This window comes from Pinus tabuliformis, chromosome 4_2 (genome assembly GCF_031772625.1).
Source record: "Pinus tabuliformis cultivar Carrire ecotype Pingquan chromosome 4_2, CPIR1, whole genome shotgun sequence".
In the NCBI taxonomy this organism is placed as follows: Eukaryota; Viridiplantae; Streptophyta; class Pinopsida; order Pinales; family Pinaceae; genus Pinus; species Pinus tabuliformis.
This window is the reverse complement of record NC_142304.1, coordinates 569,896,316-569,914,681: the sequence shown is the minus strand read 5'-3', so window position 1 is coordinate 569,914,681 and position 18,366 is coordinate 569,896,316. Positions and strand designations below refer to the sequence as shown.

The 18,366-nt window shown below is 37.2% G+C and overlaps 1 protein-coding gene across 1 annotated transcript in view; it reads right to left on the bottom strand.

Moving 5' to 3' along the window:
• LOC149170584 (uncharacterized) overlaps positions 1–17,955 on the bottom strand; it is a 109,448-nt gene extending 91,493 nt beyond the window's left edge. Inside the window, exons 1-2 of the mRNA XM_089425639.1 lie at positions 17,406–17,955; positions 17,018–17,319 (exon numbers count right to left, since the gene is read on the bottom strand). Coding sequence (XP_089281765.1) covers positions 17,018–17,319; positions 17,406–17,836 — 733 coding nt within the window. The 5' untranslated portion in view covers positions 17,837–17,955. The remainder of the gene's footprint in view (positions 1–17,017; positions 17,320–17,405) is intronic.
• Between the last annotated feature and the right edge of the window lie 411 nt (positions 17,956–18,366).

The following is an 18,366-nucleotide window of genomic DNA, read 5'->3' as shown; positions in this document are numbered from 1 at the left end:
TAGCAAGTCGCTCTTGAACATGACACTTTCACTCCGCATCCGAGTCGGGTTGGGTTGTTCCATTCATTGGTCACATCACCATGGTTCTATTACACCATCCCCATTTGGGGTTAATGCTACTAATCCATCATGTCAGTGTCGCCGATATGTTCAAGAGAAGTCGCTCAGGGAATTCACCTGTGTCTCACCCACTATAATACATTTTCGCTCCATTCTTTCATGACCGCCACCTTGAACCTTATATCACCAGATTGTTTTCACCACCATTAAAATCATTTGCTCCATTCCGTGTCATTGATGTGGGATTCACTAAGGCCCTCCTATGACGGATCACTTCTTATCGACATCATCTCATCATCCAAGAAGTGGATCTAGGAACAACCCTTTCAGTTCTTTGAAGCTTGCATGCCTCAATGGCAAGTTTCTCACTTCCGGAGACAGGTTTACGTCAATGGCCTTCGACCGAAAGATTTTTCGTGGTGTTCGAAGCCAAGTCCCTTATTCACACCACGTGAATTGTACTGCAGTATCTTGAGGGTCATCATCATTATCGGTGATTCCTCTCACGACTGTTAACAACTTACATCATTCGCTGGTAATCAGGCGATGTATTTCCATGTTCGACTCCAGAACATTTCTCACATGGATCGACTTGTACTTTGAGTGAAGATCGAAAGAGATTGAAGACCCTGGATCTAGTTTCATCCATCTGGGCTGCGATATATATTCAGGAAACTGAAGACATCAAATGTACATCATTGCTTCATAGATAATCATCCAATCTAAGGGGTGATGGCTCTACCAGAATCATCAGTCTACACTCAGACGATTGTCTGTCCTATGTACATGAAAATTATAAAGTTGAGCATGGGAATGCCCACCTCAGCTAGATCACGAAAATATTATGAAGATAATGTATTGTATTGTATCTTATTACAGGTCGCCTTCCAGCTCAAAAATACTTCGGATCCTCATGATAAAGCATTTCACCCGACATCAAAATATTAACGACCTCATGCTTTAGGGGGAAACTGTTATAGACATTTTTGACCACTGCAACCCCAAGCATAAATTTCCATAAACCAAGGGCTCCTAAGTCCCTAAAGGTGTTGTTCCAACCCCTAAAAGAAAAAGGTCAACTTATTACAACATCTCCTAGAAGTTCTCCATGAAAAATTACTTAGAACTGGTCAAAACTGGACCATTTCACCTGCTCCATAATCAAAGTGCGTTGCATCCCACCTGAATACACACAATAGGTGCGATGCATGTTGAAAAGCCCTTCTATGGGGTATGATGGGCGAGAGTGGACAAATGGAAGGGTCAAGTAGCAAGGTGGAGGTGCATGGAATCTTCTAGAAACTTCTCCTGTGACACTTGCCTCTCTGCATTCGACCAGGGATGGGTAAGAGATCATCAATCTCTAAGTGGAATCAAGAACTATCAGAGAGAAGACACTAATCAAATCTCAAAAGCTGACTCACCTCCCTTGCAGAAATCTATATATCGATCCCTCATCCCAAAGATCCAGAGGCTGGAATTTTGTATCTTGTAAGGAAGTGATGTTGGTTTCTTGGTGCAATATCATAGTGTTGGGTGATCTAAGCTTTTCATGAGGTGAAGAAGGGCTTTCTTGCTGAGAGGATGAAGCTAGGTCAGAATAATTGGTTGTAAGCCTCTTTGCTCTTTCTTGATTATCAATAAAGCTATTCAAGTTTTCCTCCACATTCTCGTATGATTGATGATTTATGCATTTGTGTGGTCAATGTACATCTGGTCCTATATTGTTTATGATAATATATCTATGTTCTTGGATAGTGTTATGCTGCTTTGATTCTACAGGTACTCTTTGAAGCTGGGTAGACAAGGAAGTGAGTGGCAAAGACCTAGCACAAGGGAGAGGAAACAAGCAAGGAACCAAGTGCAAGACAAAGGTTGGTCTCCTTATTCTTCTCTCATCTGTTTCTCATAAAGGAAAACGAAAGTAGTTTTTAGTTTGTTTGTTTCTAAGGTAGTTACCAGCCTTAGTGGGACTAGTAGCTCTACATAGACACTAGTTTTCCGGATGACAACTATCATATGTTTTCTAAATCTTAATGGTATAACAAGAATCATATTTTAGAACATGTCTAAAAGCACTCTGTCTTAAATTGTTTTCCATTTTTATGTTTTCCTCTGATTTCCAGATTAGGGATTTCTTAAATGCTACCTAGTTTTGATTGATTCATCTGTAATCCTTTTTAGAGGATTCTTAATTGCCCTCTGATCCTGATTGATCTCCCTTCCATTTCTTCCATGACCTAGATTGAGGAATTCCTAATTTCTCCTTGATTCCGATTTTTCATCATTTAAACTAAAGATCGGAAATGGCTCAGTTATTTGCCCTGTAACATTTCCTTTAAAAACATGATTCTGCTCTGTTGCTTCACTTTTTACTCCATATCCCAATGGTAAATAGATCTGCATCTGTCCATCTGAAGCAGTAATCTCCCCACCAAACCAAAATCAATTAAAACCAATCAGTCCCACATAGCTAGCCTAAAAAGTTTCCAAACAGAGTTAAATATGAAAGAGAGAGCCCTCTCTGAAGCTGGAAGGGCTAGATCCCAGCTTCTAAAGTAGGTTTTTAGTTACCTCGGTGATTTCTTTCTTCAGCCTTGAGAAATTTCTAAGTGATAACAACTTGCTTTATCGCAAATGTAACATCGTCCTTTTCTTCCACCCTTAGGTGCAGCCTTTCCTTTTCATTTAGTCCCGGAGGTGTTTCTTTCTTAGCATGAGAATAGAAGGAAGCAGGAGGACCTTTAGGCATGGGCATTTCTTTATCTTCTACCCTTGTCTCTTCTTGGATGCATCTAGCCATTAATTCCTCGAAACCATGAATTACAGTATTGTTCAGAAGATTAGTCCTAAACATGTACCATTCAGATGCTAATCCTCCAAGAGTCATGAGTGCCATTTCCCTATCAGTAATAGTCTCCCCAATAGATAGGAGATCATTCCTAATCTTGGTGATTCTTAGGAAGTATGCTTGCATACTCTCATCTTTACCCTTCTTAATTTCCTTCATCTTATTTCTAAGAAACAAAACTTGATTTGAATCATTAACTTTAAATTAACTCACCAGTCTATCACAGATTTCCTTGGAGGTTTTCAGGTCAGAAATGTAGGCCACCAAGTGCTTGTGAATCGAGTCTGGGATGATCTTCTTTGCTTTGAGTTCACCTGTTTTCCATTTGTTCCTAGCAGCAGGGGATGCACTTGATGAAGGCTCAACAATATTGCCTCTCACATGGTCCAACACTCCTTGACCTTCTAGGGTTAGATCGATAGACATCTTCCATCCGTGATAGTTAGATTTCTCATGGAGCTTGTCCTTGGTAGGAAAGAGCGATGAGGACCCCATATTTCTTTTAGGATAGCCTTGCCAATATTCTTTTTGGTGATTTCTCTTGCTCTTGCTTGGGCTTTGTCTTCACCTTAGCTCTGATACCATGTTGAATTATGGTATGTTCTATGCTTAGAGAAATTTACTTTTCTTCCTTATTATTATTCATAGATTAGCAATCATATGTGCATAAGTAAAGTGCAGATAGAACATTAAACGTTCAACAAAAAACAAGCCAAGACAAGAGACACAAGATGTGGCGGCTAGCCAGGGACAAACCCCACAATGTGTGGGGAAACCCTTTGATCAAATCTTCTTTTATCTGACAATAATTTAGCAGAGAGAAATAGTACAATAAATCTAATTTATATCAGCAGTAGCAAACCCTAGATTAGGAACATCTTTTTACTGGCTTCATCATCAAAACTAGGGCAGTCGATATCTCGCAAATCGACCGTCGAATCAGTTTGAGTCCACCACCAAAAAATGTGTCCTTTAGAAGAGGTCTAGATGGACCTACACCACAGTTTAGAAGAGGAGGTTTGATGGTCAACGCTGGTCAAAGTTTTGATCTGCTGTTCCAGCTTCAGGTTCAGCATCTTCCTTCCACATGTGTGAGAGAGAGTCTCTTTTCTATGCAGTAGAGAGAGAGAGAGAGAGATGTGATGAGATGAGTAAGTGAAAATGAGGAAAAGTTCTCCTATATTTATACACAACTGTTGATGTTTGAATAGATGCGACTGTTGGGCTTCTGAGCCTACATGAGTTGTAGGTCAGCTTGATAATAATTCCATAATCAAAATAAATTCATATTTCCATAAATACTTATCGGAATCAGATGATATTTAGATTAATCCTACACCTCTCGACGATAGGAATCTAATAAAAATATTATCAGCCATGAATAAGATGACCCACATGAAGTTTGTCCCTAGTTTCCAATGGAAAATTAGATAACATAGTGACTCAATATCTATATTCTAAAGGATATTTTGGTAGCATTCTATCCCTTGAACATGGAACTCCCTCAAAAAACCTTTTTTCTTAATGTCTCACTAAACCTTACCATCCTAAGAGTTTAGCGTTCACATTATGATGCTTCTGAATCCCTGTATCCTAACACTCTTTGGTGTTGATGAGTTTAATCTTCCTGGTAGCCTTGGGTTCATGCCTTCTATTGTTCAAGAGATTTATTTACCCTCTAATTCCTATATTGACCATCCATCATATACCTTGAAATGTCACTCCATCTGTTTGATCCATTGCTCCAAATTTACCTCCAAAATAGTATTTTTTGTCATGTTTCCTATTAGCTCATGTAGGACACCTTATTGCGTGCCTTTTGACCTATATCTTCCAATCGACTTTAACACTCTATCTAGGAAGAAGATCCAGAAGCAGATTAGTACCTTGGAACTTGTAGTCCTCAGTGGTAGGTTACCTTGCATTTGATTGGGGGATTTCATCATTGGCTCCCAGTTAAGTGACTCTATGAGTGTTTGACGACAAAATCCTTCTCACACTCACTATGTTTTGTGCACATCTTAGAGACCATCATCCTTATTGGTGGTCATCCTTGCATTTTTTAACAATCTTCATCATTAACAGGTAATGAGACTATTTCTCACATGTTCAAATTCAACTCATTTATTCACATGTACAAAAATATGTTGTTCAAATATGCGGTGACCAAGACCTTGGGTAGAGGCTTACATCACTCATCCTTGTTTCCTCTCCCAAGCTGCATATATTGTTTTTGGATACAACTCGTCAGATTGATCATATCATGACACAACTTCCACATTATGTCTATCAATGGACATGATAGTCATACCTTTTTTTGAGAAATCACTCTGACATAGCTACTAAGCATGGGAATGCCTGACTTAGGACATGATCTTCTGTTTTTGACATATGTGGCTTGTTTCAAGTCTCCCGCAAGCCCAAAGCTCCAATCCACTCTCTTTTCTACTACAATAATTATAAATTATTTTGGCCATCGTATTCATCTCTAACCTCACACTTTCGAGGGCATCTTTTATACAACCAAATGGCCTCCTCATCAGATCAGAGGAGAAAGAAACATTGGTTGGATAAAATACCTATGTCACAAGCCTATTTTCTAGGGTAACACACCCAAGAAATAAAGATGGAGAGTTATATTTCTTTCCATATCCTAGCAAAAATTGATCCCTTGGTTAACACTTTGTTTTGCCTAAAGGGTTGTGTTACTAGATATTTATGAGATTTTGGAGGTCAAAGCATGAGTTTACTGACTGGCACTACACTCTTCACTCAAATCTTAGTTATAAAACTAAAAAACATATGTCTTAGTCCATATTAAGGACATTTTTATTCCTAACATAGTCTCACAATAAGGAAAAGAGAAATAAAGTGAGGCAACACCCAAGATTTTTCCTCATTGGAACTCATGAAATAATTTGCAAGGATGAGCCTCTCTCCATATTTAAATTGGATTCTTGGTCATTCTAACAAAGGTTGAATGGTTTTTTAAAGTTTTCAAGAGCTTAAGTATTGTTATGATTCCAAGAAATTCAGAGAGAGAGAGAGAGAATGGAGCTGAAGGAATAGAGGAGGCTTGATCCAGCCAAGATGGTTGTAATCATTCATCTTCTATCTAATAATATAGATCTATTTCTATATTGTTTACTTGAGGGTGTCAATATGGTATTCATTTACATGTTGGATCGATTACGTGATTAATAAGTAGCTTAGATGCATGTTATCTTATATTCTTTTATATATTGATGTTTTGATTATAAAGGTTTATATGTTGTAGATATTATGCTTTGTCTCATTTATGTGCAGGTTCTGACCTAAGACCTGGCAAGGAGGTCTTCCACTATGCTACACTAAGTTCTTGAGAAGGACTAAACCAAAGGCCAAGGTAATCTCTCTCATTTTTCTTTGTCAATCATGGATTAATATGAATATATGTGTGTTTTTTTGTGAAAATTACACCTAGTCTTAAACAGACTGGCTTGGGTCTTGAGAATCCTTGAGAGGGTATTTCATCCACAACCATCCATACATTAATCCCTATATCACTATTTCCCACTCATCTTGTCAAAAATCAAACTCAATAGTCATGTGATAAAACACTTGCACCATAGTCAACTTGGGTGAGAAACCTGAGTTACCAAAGGTAAGGATGACACTCCGAAGTAGTCTCTAAACCCATTGGCTAGACAGGGAGTAGTCTTCCCAAGAAGACCAACTTGTGGGTATGATTCCAAGTGGGGTAGAATATGCATATGCCAATATAGGGGTCATACTCGACTTCTAGAAAAGGACAAGGATCACATACACCCTATATGTGACAAATAGGGGAGAAACATCTATGACCCTATTGTCCAGAGATCCCTTAACCCTAGGAGCCTTCAATATCAATTTTTTACCATGGGATCATAGATGGAGGGGATTAGATAGCTCAATGTTCTCAATCATTCTTGCTCTCTCTAGATAAGAAACATATGATCATGCTCATATTTGGTATCAGCTTGAACAAATAACTGAAGAGTTCAAGCGTCATGTCCCAATAGCAGCAGTCTCCCCTTCATATAGAACATAAAATCAAAATATTATATTATAATATATATATATATATATATATATTTTTTTTTTTTTTTTTTTTTTTTTTTCTAAGTTAAGACTAACCTAAGTACCCACGGGGGATTTGAACCGGTGACCTATCGCAAGGAGTGCCTTAACAATGCACCCATTCACCGTCAATCCAAAACCCCGTGGGCGAATATATATATATATATATATATATATATATATATATATATATATATATATATATATATATATATATATATATATATATATATATATATATATATATCACAAAAGGATATCTTATTCATCCTCCCTCTCACGAAGGAAGCAAAAGAAAGCCTAAGCTTGCCCTGTAAAGCAACACCAACTAAGGATACCTTCATCCCACCTATATATGATATTCTCTTTCAATCGAGTCCCACTAAGTATTATCGCAATGTATCCCCATCATATCTAGAACCTGCTCAAATAGATCTTCAAACTACCTCATAGCTAGTCATGCCAACAACATCATACTAAACCTCGATCATGCTTAAAGCTATAAACTTCTCATCCAAAAATGTCATGGTAGGTCTCATACTAAGATGGCACCCAAATGTGCTCATATCATTAATAACAATCCCAAACAACATTAGTACATCCATGTAGTCATATATCATAGGAAGAATATCTCAAGACAAAAAATCACATGCAAATATCTTGAAGGGTGCTTGGTGGTAACTCAATGTGTGTGAAGTGACTCAATCCAGTTTTAAACAAAACATATATATATACGTACATGTGTTCACACAAAACATCAATGCTTCAATCAAATATCAGTTTCCAAGTCTAGTTCAACAATACCTCTTCATAACTTGTTGAAATTAATTAGAGTGTCCAAGTATTTTCATAGCTTCACGATATATATATATATTTTCCCAACTTCCAAATGTTATTTATCATGCCATGATTCTTCATTTTGAACTTTAGAGGCCATTATGCATGATTCCATATCCCTCCTACTTTGATAATCATAGGCTCATTACCTATTGAGAATATACCATTAGTATATAAAACCAAAATCAAAGTTATACCTTGGACCACTTTCGACGTAGAGGATTGGGTCGACACATATTCCTAACCTCACCAGATAACTGTCTCGAGGAGATTTATTCATATAATAATTTATGAAAACATAACACTTGACAAAGCCAATATACTTAGCCTTTACAAAAATCATTATTGTGCAATCAAATCACCAAGTCATCTTATTAAGCTATAGATGCCATATCAAAAAATAATATCAGAATCATCAAATTTTCTACCAATATCCCTATGAAAAAGTGTTCGGGTCAAGTTTTAGGTAGTGTTCACATCCAAATACTAATTTACAACAACATTTTATTTACCAAGCACTATCAATTCAAACTTTGTCAATCCATCCTTATGATCATAACATGAAGTATTTATATCGCTAAAAATGAAAGCATACTTCAGAGAAAATTCATATAAGTTCCATCCATTCATTGTAAGATTACTGCATAATGAATCACAATTACTTAAACTTCAACCAATGTGATAATGCCAATGAAGCCAATACAAAATAAATGCCAACATTAATCACTGAAAGTTACTATGCCCATATAGTATTTTTATCAAGGAAAATCTATAGTTATGAAGTCAAAACCCTAAATTTTTTATTACAATGAGTTCAATCAGTCTATAGACCAAAGCATATCTATAAAGCATCAAGAATCATGTCAAAAATTTAATAGGTCTGGTTAAAACGCCATGTAAAAATAGTTAATAAATAAAAAATAAAAAATATGGTTAATGGGACACTTATTCCAAGTTGAATGTTGGAAAATAATAGTGTTGTGGATCACTTGTGGTTAATTAATGGCTAAAGAAATTGGCAAAGGCAATGGCAAAGGATTTGGAAAGGTAAAATGTAATTTTGGCACATTTATTTATGAAAATAATGGAAATTATGAGAAAAGGGAGGTGAAAGGTCACATGTTGCATGCGAGGAGGAAAATGAAGGGAAATAATGAAAATGAAGAAAATAGAGGGCTCATTAAAAAAAAGGCTTATGAGGATCATTACAGAGACTTTTGTCGGTTAAGTTTTGGAGCTCTCTCTCTATTTATCATTGGCATGAAAGATTGTCTGGATTAACAATGGAATTGCCTAGACTTGTCATTTCCTAGATAGCCATGGTGTTTTGGGTTCATTTATTTGTTTTTCTATTTGGTGCTCATGTTTCCTTTAGCTTGGGTTCAGTTAATAGTTCCTAGATGCCCCGTAACAACATGGGTTGAGTTACTAGTCCTAGAAGCCTTGGTTGGAAAAATTCTCTAGAGTCCCTTGGTGGGTTGATTTACTATACTTGGAAGTAATGCTTGGACAAATGATCTAGAAGACCAACAACATCTATGGGTTGCATTACTAGTCTTCAAAGCCTTGATTGGAACAAACACTTTCAAGCCGGAAGGCTTGGGAGAGACCAATCTGGTGATAGTTTTTGATGTCCGAACGTGAGGTGGAATCATTCTTTGATGGGTTGAGGTAGTTTGGCACCTCGAAGCCCTAAACAGTTTCGATTGATGTGTTTTATAAGATCTCCCACTCATTCTTGGAATATGGCATAGGGGTGGCTAGCTGAAGAGAGATTTGGTTGAGCCATGTCTATGGGTGGGTTCATGGAATCTTCACAACCATTTTGCCTTTGTGGTGAGCTCCATTATTGCAACAATAATGCTGCAACTCCTGCGCTTCCTACTTTAATTTTATCAACCTAGTAGTTCGTAACAGACTTGGAAGCGACGGTGCTGTATGCGAAAGTACTAGTTCTTACTACAGGTTGTCACTTGGTCAGCCATCGCAAGATCACTAGGAACTCAATCCAACTTCTATGGATTCCAGAAGAAGCTCTACATGTGATGAAAGGGAAAAGAGAGATTACTCTACTGATGCTATTCTACTTGTAGAGAGGAAGACTGAAATGTAAAGCAAACCAAGGAGATCCTAGTTAACCACTAATCATAATTTTGCATAAAGCACTATGAAAATCATGAAAAAATTGCCATTACCTACTCAAGGAAGTAAAAAATCTACCTAAGCTATTTCTGGAAGTAAATGAGAAAAAAACATGTTTTTGGGTTTTTATGTATTATTATGTGAATTTGTCATGAATTTATTTGTTTGTGAATGTGGCAGTGAATAGGTAGCAATGGAGGGAAGTTTTAGGACTTGAGAGGATGTATGATGGTGTGGATGGGTCCTAGTAGGTCACAGGTGAAAGTTTGGAGGATTTTCTCATATTAGGCCTTCAAAAGAAAACCTACAATAAAATATATAGGAGGACATAGGAAATCTACAGGAGGAAAAATAGTGTTCTACAAGAGGCCTACAGGAGGAGGCCAAGAGAAGTTTTCACTGTTTTGAAGGTGGGAGAGTAGGTGGAGAAGGTAGATGAAGGTTGGGATGAAGTGTGAGGGCACCTAGGGTCTACCAAGAATCATTAGGAGAGAGAAAGATGATTGGATTTGCTCAAGGAGAGGGAGGAAAGTCTATGGAAAATGTAGGAAACTATGGCAGAATTGAGGGGAGACTTGGGTGACCTGTAGGGCATGGATTAGTTGGAGGGTGGAATGGCTGATAGGATGGCCTACTACTAGAAGATATTTTCTGCATAAAAAACTGACATTCAACCAATGAGATTAAGCAAGCAAGGAAATAAGTGCATCTAAAAAACAGATTTTTTGCATCAAAATAAACTATGATCTATGAAAAGAAATGCTGATAACCATTGCATGAAAGAAAAGCATGATAGAAGACTACTATAAATAAGGAAATGAGCATGATGAAGGAGTTCTGAAACAAAGAAAACTAGATTATGAACCAACTAGAAAGCTGCAAACACTAGAAGTCCTATAAATGAGGAAAATTTGTGTTTTTGGGGTAGCAAGAGAGCCTTTCCCTCAAATCATTGTCCCAAAGGGAGGAAGAGAGGCCAAGGCACTATTTCTAGCCTTTTGGATCTTTTCTTTATCACTGCTTAACTTGTTATAGAAAACACAAATGGAAGAAACCTACTGAATCATCAAAAGCAACCTATTCTTAACCATAAAAGAAATGCATCGAACAACAACCTATTCTACAAACTGAAATGAAACATACAAATACAAGTAAATAGGAACCTGGCTGCTTGGATTGGGTCCTAACCCAAGAGCTTTAGCCGTCTGAGGTAACTCAATGTTAACTCAAAAAGGATTCCATATTTATTCTCAAAACAATAACAATATTACATGAACTGTCAAGATAATAAGCTCGAAGTTGAGCAGAGTTTACATAAGAAATATTGCAGCAAAAATCCAACAAAAATTTGACAAAAAATTCCACAAAATATGACCCTAGTGAGGCCCTTGGCCTCTCTACTTGTAGAAATGAAGCTACCAACAACTTCCTCAAAATCAAGGAGGCTTGGCTCCCAAAACGCGAGATAAACATCAGTTATCCTCCACATGCTCGGCTGCCTACTAATGCATGACTCGGCTGCTTGTACTCTGAGATGAATGAAGGGGAATTCCAAGTGAGGAGTAATAAATGAGGGGGATTCCCTCCTATAAGTCCTTTCCTTTGTCCACTTCAACTTACTTTTGTCACTTTTCCACTGTATCCTTGAATTTGACCACAAAAATCATCAATAATTTGCATTAAACACATATTAGACCACATGGCATCATAACTAACTCAACTCACTCTATAAGCATAAATATAATCAAAAAATCATACAATAAGCTAAGTGAATGGTTGATTTGACTAGGTTAGGAGGTAAAATGAGCCCATATAATTACCCATTTATGAGGCTCATCATCACCCCTACTGAAATTGTTGCTCATCCATTGAGAAACTTAGTCCATCTCCTCATCTTTTAAGGCCCTGGTAGCCTCCCTAGCATCCATGATGCTAATGTGGTCTCCTCTTCCTTGTCATAGAATCTTGCCTTTATGTCCACCTCTTCCCACTTTTGTTGTCCTTCTTCTTCTTTTCTGCCTTCTAGCATTCCTAGCAGTAGTGGGGGACTCAATTGGAGGCCAATCTAATTGACCTTCAGCATCTGTATGGAGCGCTTGTACATTGGAACTCTATTTAATGTCTCTTTCATCCTCATTGGGGAATCATACTCCCTAATCTGTAGACTATGTGGTAAGGTTTTCCATCTCCTCATACAAGCATGCAAACAGTCATCCCCGAGTAATCCTTCCATATCCTCAAAATGTGCAATGGCTTGTACCCGATCACTGATGTATCTAGGGGAAATCTAAGGATTATGTGCAAGCAGGTTATGTGTGTTGATGACTGCCATGGGGTCTAATGGCTTGGCTCTAATAATTAAGGGCTCATTATGCTCCTTTATCATCAAATTTCTTATTTATGCTACCCTTAACTCTTCATGGTTCATCCATGAGGCCATGGCCATTAGTTGTAGATCCCCTAGCCTAGAATAGGGGTGTCGTACATTCATGTCTATGAGGGCCATGTTATGCAGATAGAATTCTGCCATCTTTGACTTATCTTCTGATGTGCTCTAGTCACAAAGGTCCATAAACTGTCCGTAATCTTCGAAAGGCATTGTGCATCTTTGTCCCAAAGACTTGATCTGAAATTTCATCAATTGGTAATTGAGATACAGGCCATAGGATTTTGCCGGTTTCCTACATTGTAATGCCTCCATGGACTAGCTAGCCATGCATGCTAGTTGGGTCTCTTTCTCTTGCAACTGTCTTCCTAGCAATTCATTTTTAGTTTCCAGGTGACTTCTTGTGATTGCTTCTCTATGTCTGGCAACACTTAAATCTCTGCCTATTTCTCTGATTTTGTTCTCCATATGGCCAATATCCTTAACTCCCTTGGATTTTGCTATTTACATCCACCTATGGGTACTTATTCTTTCTCTCTCCAATTCAAAGAATAATGGAATTGCAATTTTTTGTGGAATTATTCTCCCCCCCTCAAGAAGATTGTATTAGGAGACAAGACTAGGCTGGGGGTCAGGTTCCAGTGCCTATGTTGCTTCCTCATTTCCCGGTGGCTATACATCTACCCTTTTTTCAAGTTTCCCGATCTCCTGTAGTTTTGACAAGGTCTCCTGTAGAACAGTTTGTGCCTCCTATAGAACTATTTTTGAGTCCTATAGTTCTACTTTCTCTTTCCATGTGGGAGACCTGGGATTCCCCCTTTCATAAGTGATAGGTGCCTTGGAAGGGGATTATTTTCCTTGGGTAGAGGGTGAATATTCAAAAATAATTGGTACTTTAGAAGAAGGTTGGGGTTTCCCTGTTTTGATCCTTGTGCTCTTCCTAGACCTGAAATACATTGAGGTCTTCGTTTTCCTCTTTTATTTTGGTTTAATGGGTGTGCTGAGGGTAGTGAAAGCAGTTGTTGCCTCTCTTTCTAGGGTCTCAGGGGACACTTCTATCTTTTCTTCCCCATTTTCTCATCCTTCTGTCTTTTTCTCTGTCTCTGTTTGCTCTGTTTCTCCCTGCTCTATTTCTTCAACTTTTTCCTCCTCTCTTTTGGCTTCTTCCTTCTTCCCTTCATGTCCCTCTAAATCACTAGTTTCTTCACCTTCTCCCCCTTGGTACTCTTCCTCCTCACTACCAATAGGGCTAGTATCATAGGTCAGGGACTTTATGTCATCTTCAGCAGTCATGTTTCGAAAAATTTCTCATGCTATGGGGATTGTAAATGTATGGAGGGATTCTTCCACTAAAATTTTGATTAACCCATCGTGAGCTAGCTGGTTTGGATTTCCTACTTTTACTTTAGTACTGGAGTCAATGAGGGACTACAGGAGGAAGTAAGGGATGCTGAGCTTCTGAGGGGATGGAGTGTCCATGCCATATCTTAATTCATGCATGATTCTAAAGTGGTAACCATAGACAATGCTATACCTCCCCTCACAGGAAATATACTTGATTATTTTATAGCTAACCTCATCGAAATAGTATGGTATCCTAGCCCTTCTTATGCCATTCTTATCTTCTACAGGGGTTTCATTGTTTTGAAATAAGTTTCTCTTCGCACCTAGCCAATTGGTTTTTCATTCTTACTCCAAGGCAACCCAAGAGGAAGGGTAGTGACCCTGCTGATAAATTCAGGGGTTATCTCCATGGAAAGGACTCTAAAAGTGATAGTGGCATGTGTTATGGAGTGACGGACCAAATAGTGGGCAAATTCTTCAGCAATTTCCTCATCAAACCCTCGGAATTTCTCAAAAAACCTCCTCCAATTTGCTCTTGTGAATATGGCCACTACTTGGGGGTGTGCATGGAGCCTGGAGGAGTTGGTGGGCTCCTTCCTCATAAAACCTCCTGTGATTTTGCGTATGCTTCCTTAGAAAACCAACTATGGAAATGGAGAGAAGAATTTTTTGAAGAAAACAGAGAGACTGTGTTTTTTTTTAAGAAATAAGCAGCAATTCTTTTTATCAATTTCCTCCACCAAAAAGTTATATTTTCTCCTCAAAATTAAACCACTGCTTGCACATTTTGATATTCAATGGAGGTATGCCAAGAAACTACCTCTTCATCCTGGGAATTGTGCTAAAACCCATGTTTTCCCTCACCAAAACAACGTATTGGCCCTCCTGTAGAACACTGCCAGCCCTGTTGTAGGATTCCTGTAGGTTCTCCTGTAGAACATGTAAGTGCTCCTGTAGAATGCCAAGAGTAGGGATACAGAAGAGATGAGTGGAGAAAAATGGGTACGAGGCTTGTGGGGGCATGAGAAGGTATCAAGAGTGGAGTTTCGAGGAGAGAATGAAGGAGAAAGCTGGTGAGAGTGCTTCGGCGAGGAGTACTTATGGCTTCTTATGGATATTTTCGGTGATGGAGGGTGAGCTGGCCAAGTGTATGTTGGCCCCATTCGGACCATTGGTCCCCACCTACCTTGTCATAATTTCCCTTTCCTCGTATTCATCCCTCATGATTGCATCATAGTTCCCACCGCCTCCACTAGCTTTCCATGACATATGTCTTGAGTTTGACTAAGCGCACGTGTGGTGACATCTTCAGATGAGTGAAGTCAACTGGATGAAGGTGGCCACGTTAACTAGTTACCTTAACCCCAACCAGCCTTAACCACCTAGTTTCTATTGCATGCTCTCTAATTATACCAATGCAAGTAGAGGAGCAGGTTAGTTACTTACCTGAGATCCGAACACGTTTGTTGTGAGGTGCTATGGCCTTTCCTTCTACTGCATGCCATTATTTCTTTTGATGCATGCTTGTCTGCTTCCTAAGATATGGCTATACTATGTGCAGGTTCCTTTTTGGCTGGATCTGATCTTCAAGTGTCTGCTTCAACCTTCAGATTTGCACCCTCATGCTGTTGATGCTAGATTTTAATGGGATCAGCTGCTACAGGAATTCCTACAGGAGCTCCTATAGCTGCTTCTCCCTTTGAAATTTTAGCTTTTTCTGTGCTTGGAGCTGTGAGGATGATGCCAAAAATGCAGATAGAGATGGAGAGGTAAAGGGTAGGCTTTAGGTGAGGTGAATGGTGTTGTTCCCTTTCTTATTTTTTTGTTTTTTTTTTCTTTTTCTAAAAACTGTTTTTCCTGTGCTTTTTCTTCGGCAGGAAGAAGAATGATACCTGGGATGTGATACAGGTCTAGAAATGATGGAAGTGAGGTTTGAAGACTACAAGAGGATTTATAAATCATTTATGAAGCTTCCCTGTTCAACAATGTAAACTTTGAAACGGGAACTGATACTGTTACCCGTTTTGTAGAGGTGGCAAAAAAATGACCCGATTTTCAAAAGTGTTGATGCAGAATACACATGTTTTTTTAAGAACATGCTTTTTGGAACTTTAATTTTTTTCATGTGCATTAAGTGGGTGAGGCTCGGTGAATGGTAGTGATTTTCATCCTGATTTTAAAAAATGTGTATTCTGCATCACACCCTTTTTTTAAAAGACCTATTTTTTGACTTTAAATTTTCTAGTGTGTGAAATGTAAAAAATTATTTTCTAAATTTGATAGTTTTTGAAGTCGTCATTGTATTCATATTTTCTTGTTCTCTATCTTAATTTTTTTTTTTTTTAGTGGGCTTGTTATTGTTTTGCGTTTTTAAATTATAAAGTCGATAGTTTGAATTTTAGATAATCTACATATTTAGACATCTTTTCAACCCCCTTAATTAATTTTTCAATCGACATGAAATAATTGTTTCTAAAAAACAACATTTTTTAACAATGGACATAAAAAATAACCATTTTTAACATAAATATAACAAAAAAACTAAACGTTTTGATAATTTTTTGCTAGAATTAACATGTCAAAATCACAAATTTTATACAAAAATATTAACTAAAAATGGTCAAATAATAGTTTTTTTTATGAATTTCATGTCAAAAGGATAATAATAACTACTTTTTTTTCAAAAAAAAATGATTAACCTAAAAATCAATGCAAAAATCACATATTACCAATATTGAACGTATAACAACCCTAATTGAGTGTTTATTCTTCTCATAAAATGTCAAAGTCAAAACATTGCAAAGCTTGAGTTACAAGCATAACTTAAATTTAATCAAGAATGTCACGTAATCCAAACTCTTCGTCCTCTAGAGGTTCATCATTGTCCTCTTCCACAATATTTTATGTTTCATTTTGCTCATTTTGCTCATTTTCCTCTTCTAATGGGTCTTTCATGTCTGCAAATCCCCCAATATGTGTCTTTCCATACATTCCATGTAATGGTGGTTGGGGTTCCTTTGCCTTTTTTGCCACACGTGATTCACTAAAGTCCCCTTTCTTCAACCCAATTTCTTGCATTGCATCTGGAAGAAATTGGAGAGCATTAATTCTTTGCTGAATGAAATTGCATTGTAATGGATCTTTCTCAATTGCAATGCAATTTCTTCCTTTTTGAAGGCAGCATGCTAGTGTTGTACCTAATTATCAAACACAAAAAAATAATGAAGTAAATTAGTACAATGACATATTAATTAAAAAAAAGAACATATTGAAATTCAATTCCATGTGGCAAAACGTACCTGAGCCAGAAAATAAATCCAGAACCCAATCTCCTTCATTTGAACATATGTCTATAAGATAGTTAATCAATAATTGTGGTTTCTGATAAATGTTAACTATCTCTCCTTTCATTTCTTTGTCTTCATATGTTAGTTTTCTCACAACAGCATCATAAGACAGTATTTGGCTATGACTCTTTTTGTCCACCCGATTAAAAATCATAGACATATGGCTATCATCTTTTGCCCAACTATCAATATGAATGAACTCACAGTCATTTATAAATTGTTGATCTTCATTGTCAAGAAGATTTGACTTTTGCCTGTAACATAAAATAGTAAAATTTCAATTAACTTGTACATAAATTAATTTTTCAACATTAATCAAATATACCTTTAAACATCTTACCATGTAAGCTGCATCCTTGAATTTGTTTTCCCCTTGAAGCTTGACAATAACATTGCCAACTGTGTGTCTGAATGAAATGTCACAAATCTCCATAATGGTGATGACGTCACTTCCTTAAATCCCGCCACCACTTTATTAAAAGCTTGATAAGTATAAGGGTCATTATCATAGCAAATGTTTGGAATATTGAAACCATGGGGAATATCTGCAATAACGAGGGCATAATCCCTTTTTGGTATGAGTTTCGCAATGTCTTCACAGTCGCCTTGTATTACTTGATATTGAATAGTGTCTAGCCCATTCCAAATGAAATGATTAAGAGTTGGATCAAGTTCAACATTCTTAATACGTTGCTTTCTCAGTCTTTCAATCTTTATTTTTTCAATAAAAGTCTTGAAACTGTCTGGTGCTCCATTATCTTCTTTCTTCATCTTTTACCAAACAAACAAATGTATGTGTAAGTTTTAATTTAAATTAAAAATAGTACACAGATGATTAAAACTGAATGTATAAATCAAGTTACCTTTTTAAATGCAAGATAAAAAGCTTTCAATGTTGATGTAGAACTTGAATCTGGATAGTTGCGTACAACATCATCCCAACTATCTTCATTCAACAATTTAACCATTTGTTCCTGAATTTTCATGTAAACTTTGTGACTGCATAGATAAAGTAAGAAAAAGTTAATATACTGATATGTATAACAAATACTACCAATAACAACATGTTTTAGTTAAAAGATAACTATAATCCTGGAAATAAGTAAAAATAATTCAGCAAACTTACTTTTGAAATTCTTCAGACATTTCTTCCAATGATAATTCCCCCGACTTCACACGAGATAATATTGTTTTGACAATTTTTTCATCTTTCACTCCTTGCATCGCCCTCCAAGGCGTGATGGTCATATCGTCTGGAAGTTGCTTCAGTTCAAGCGCTGATTTATTGTTGCTACATATCA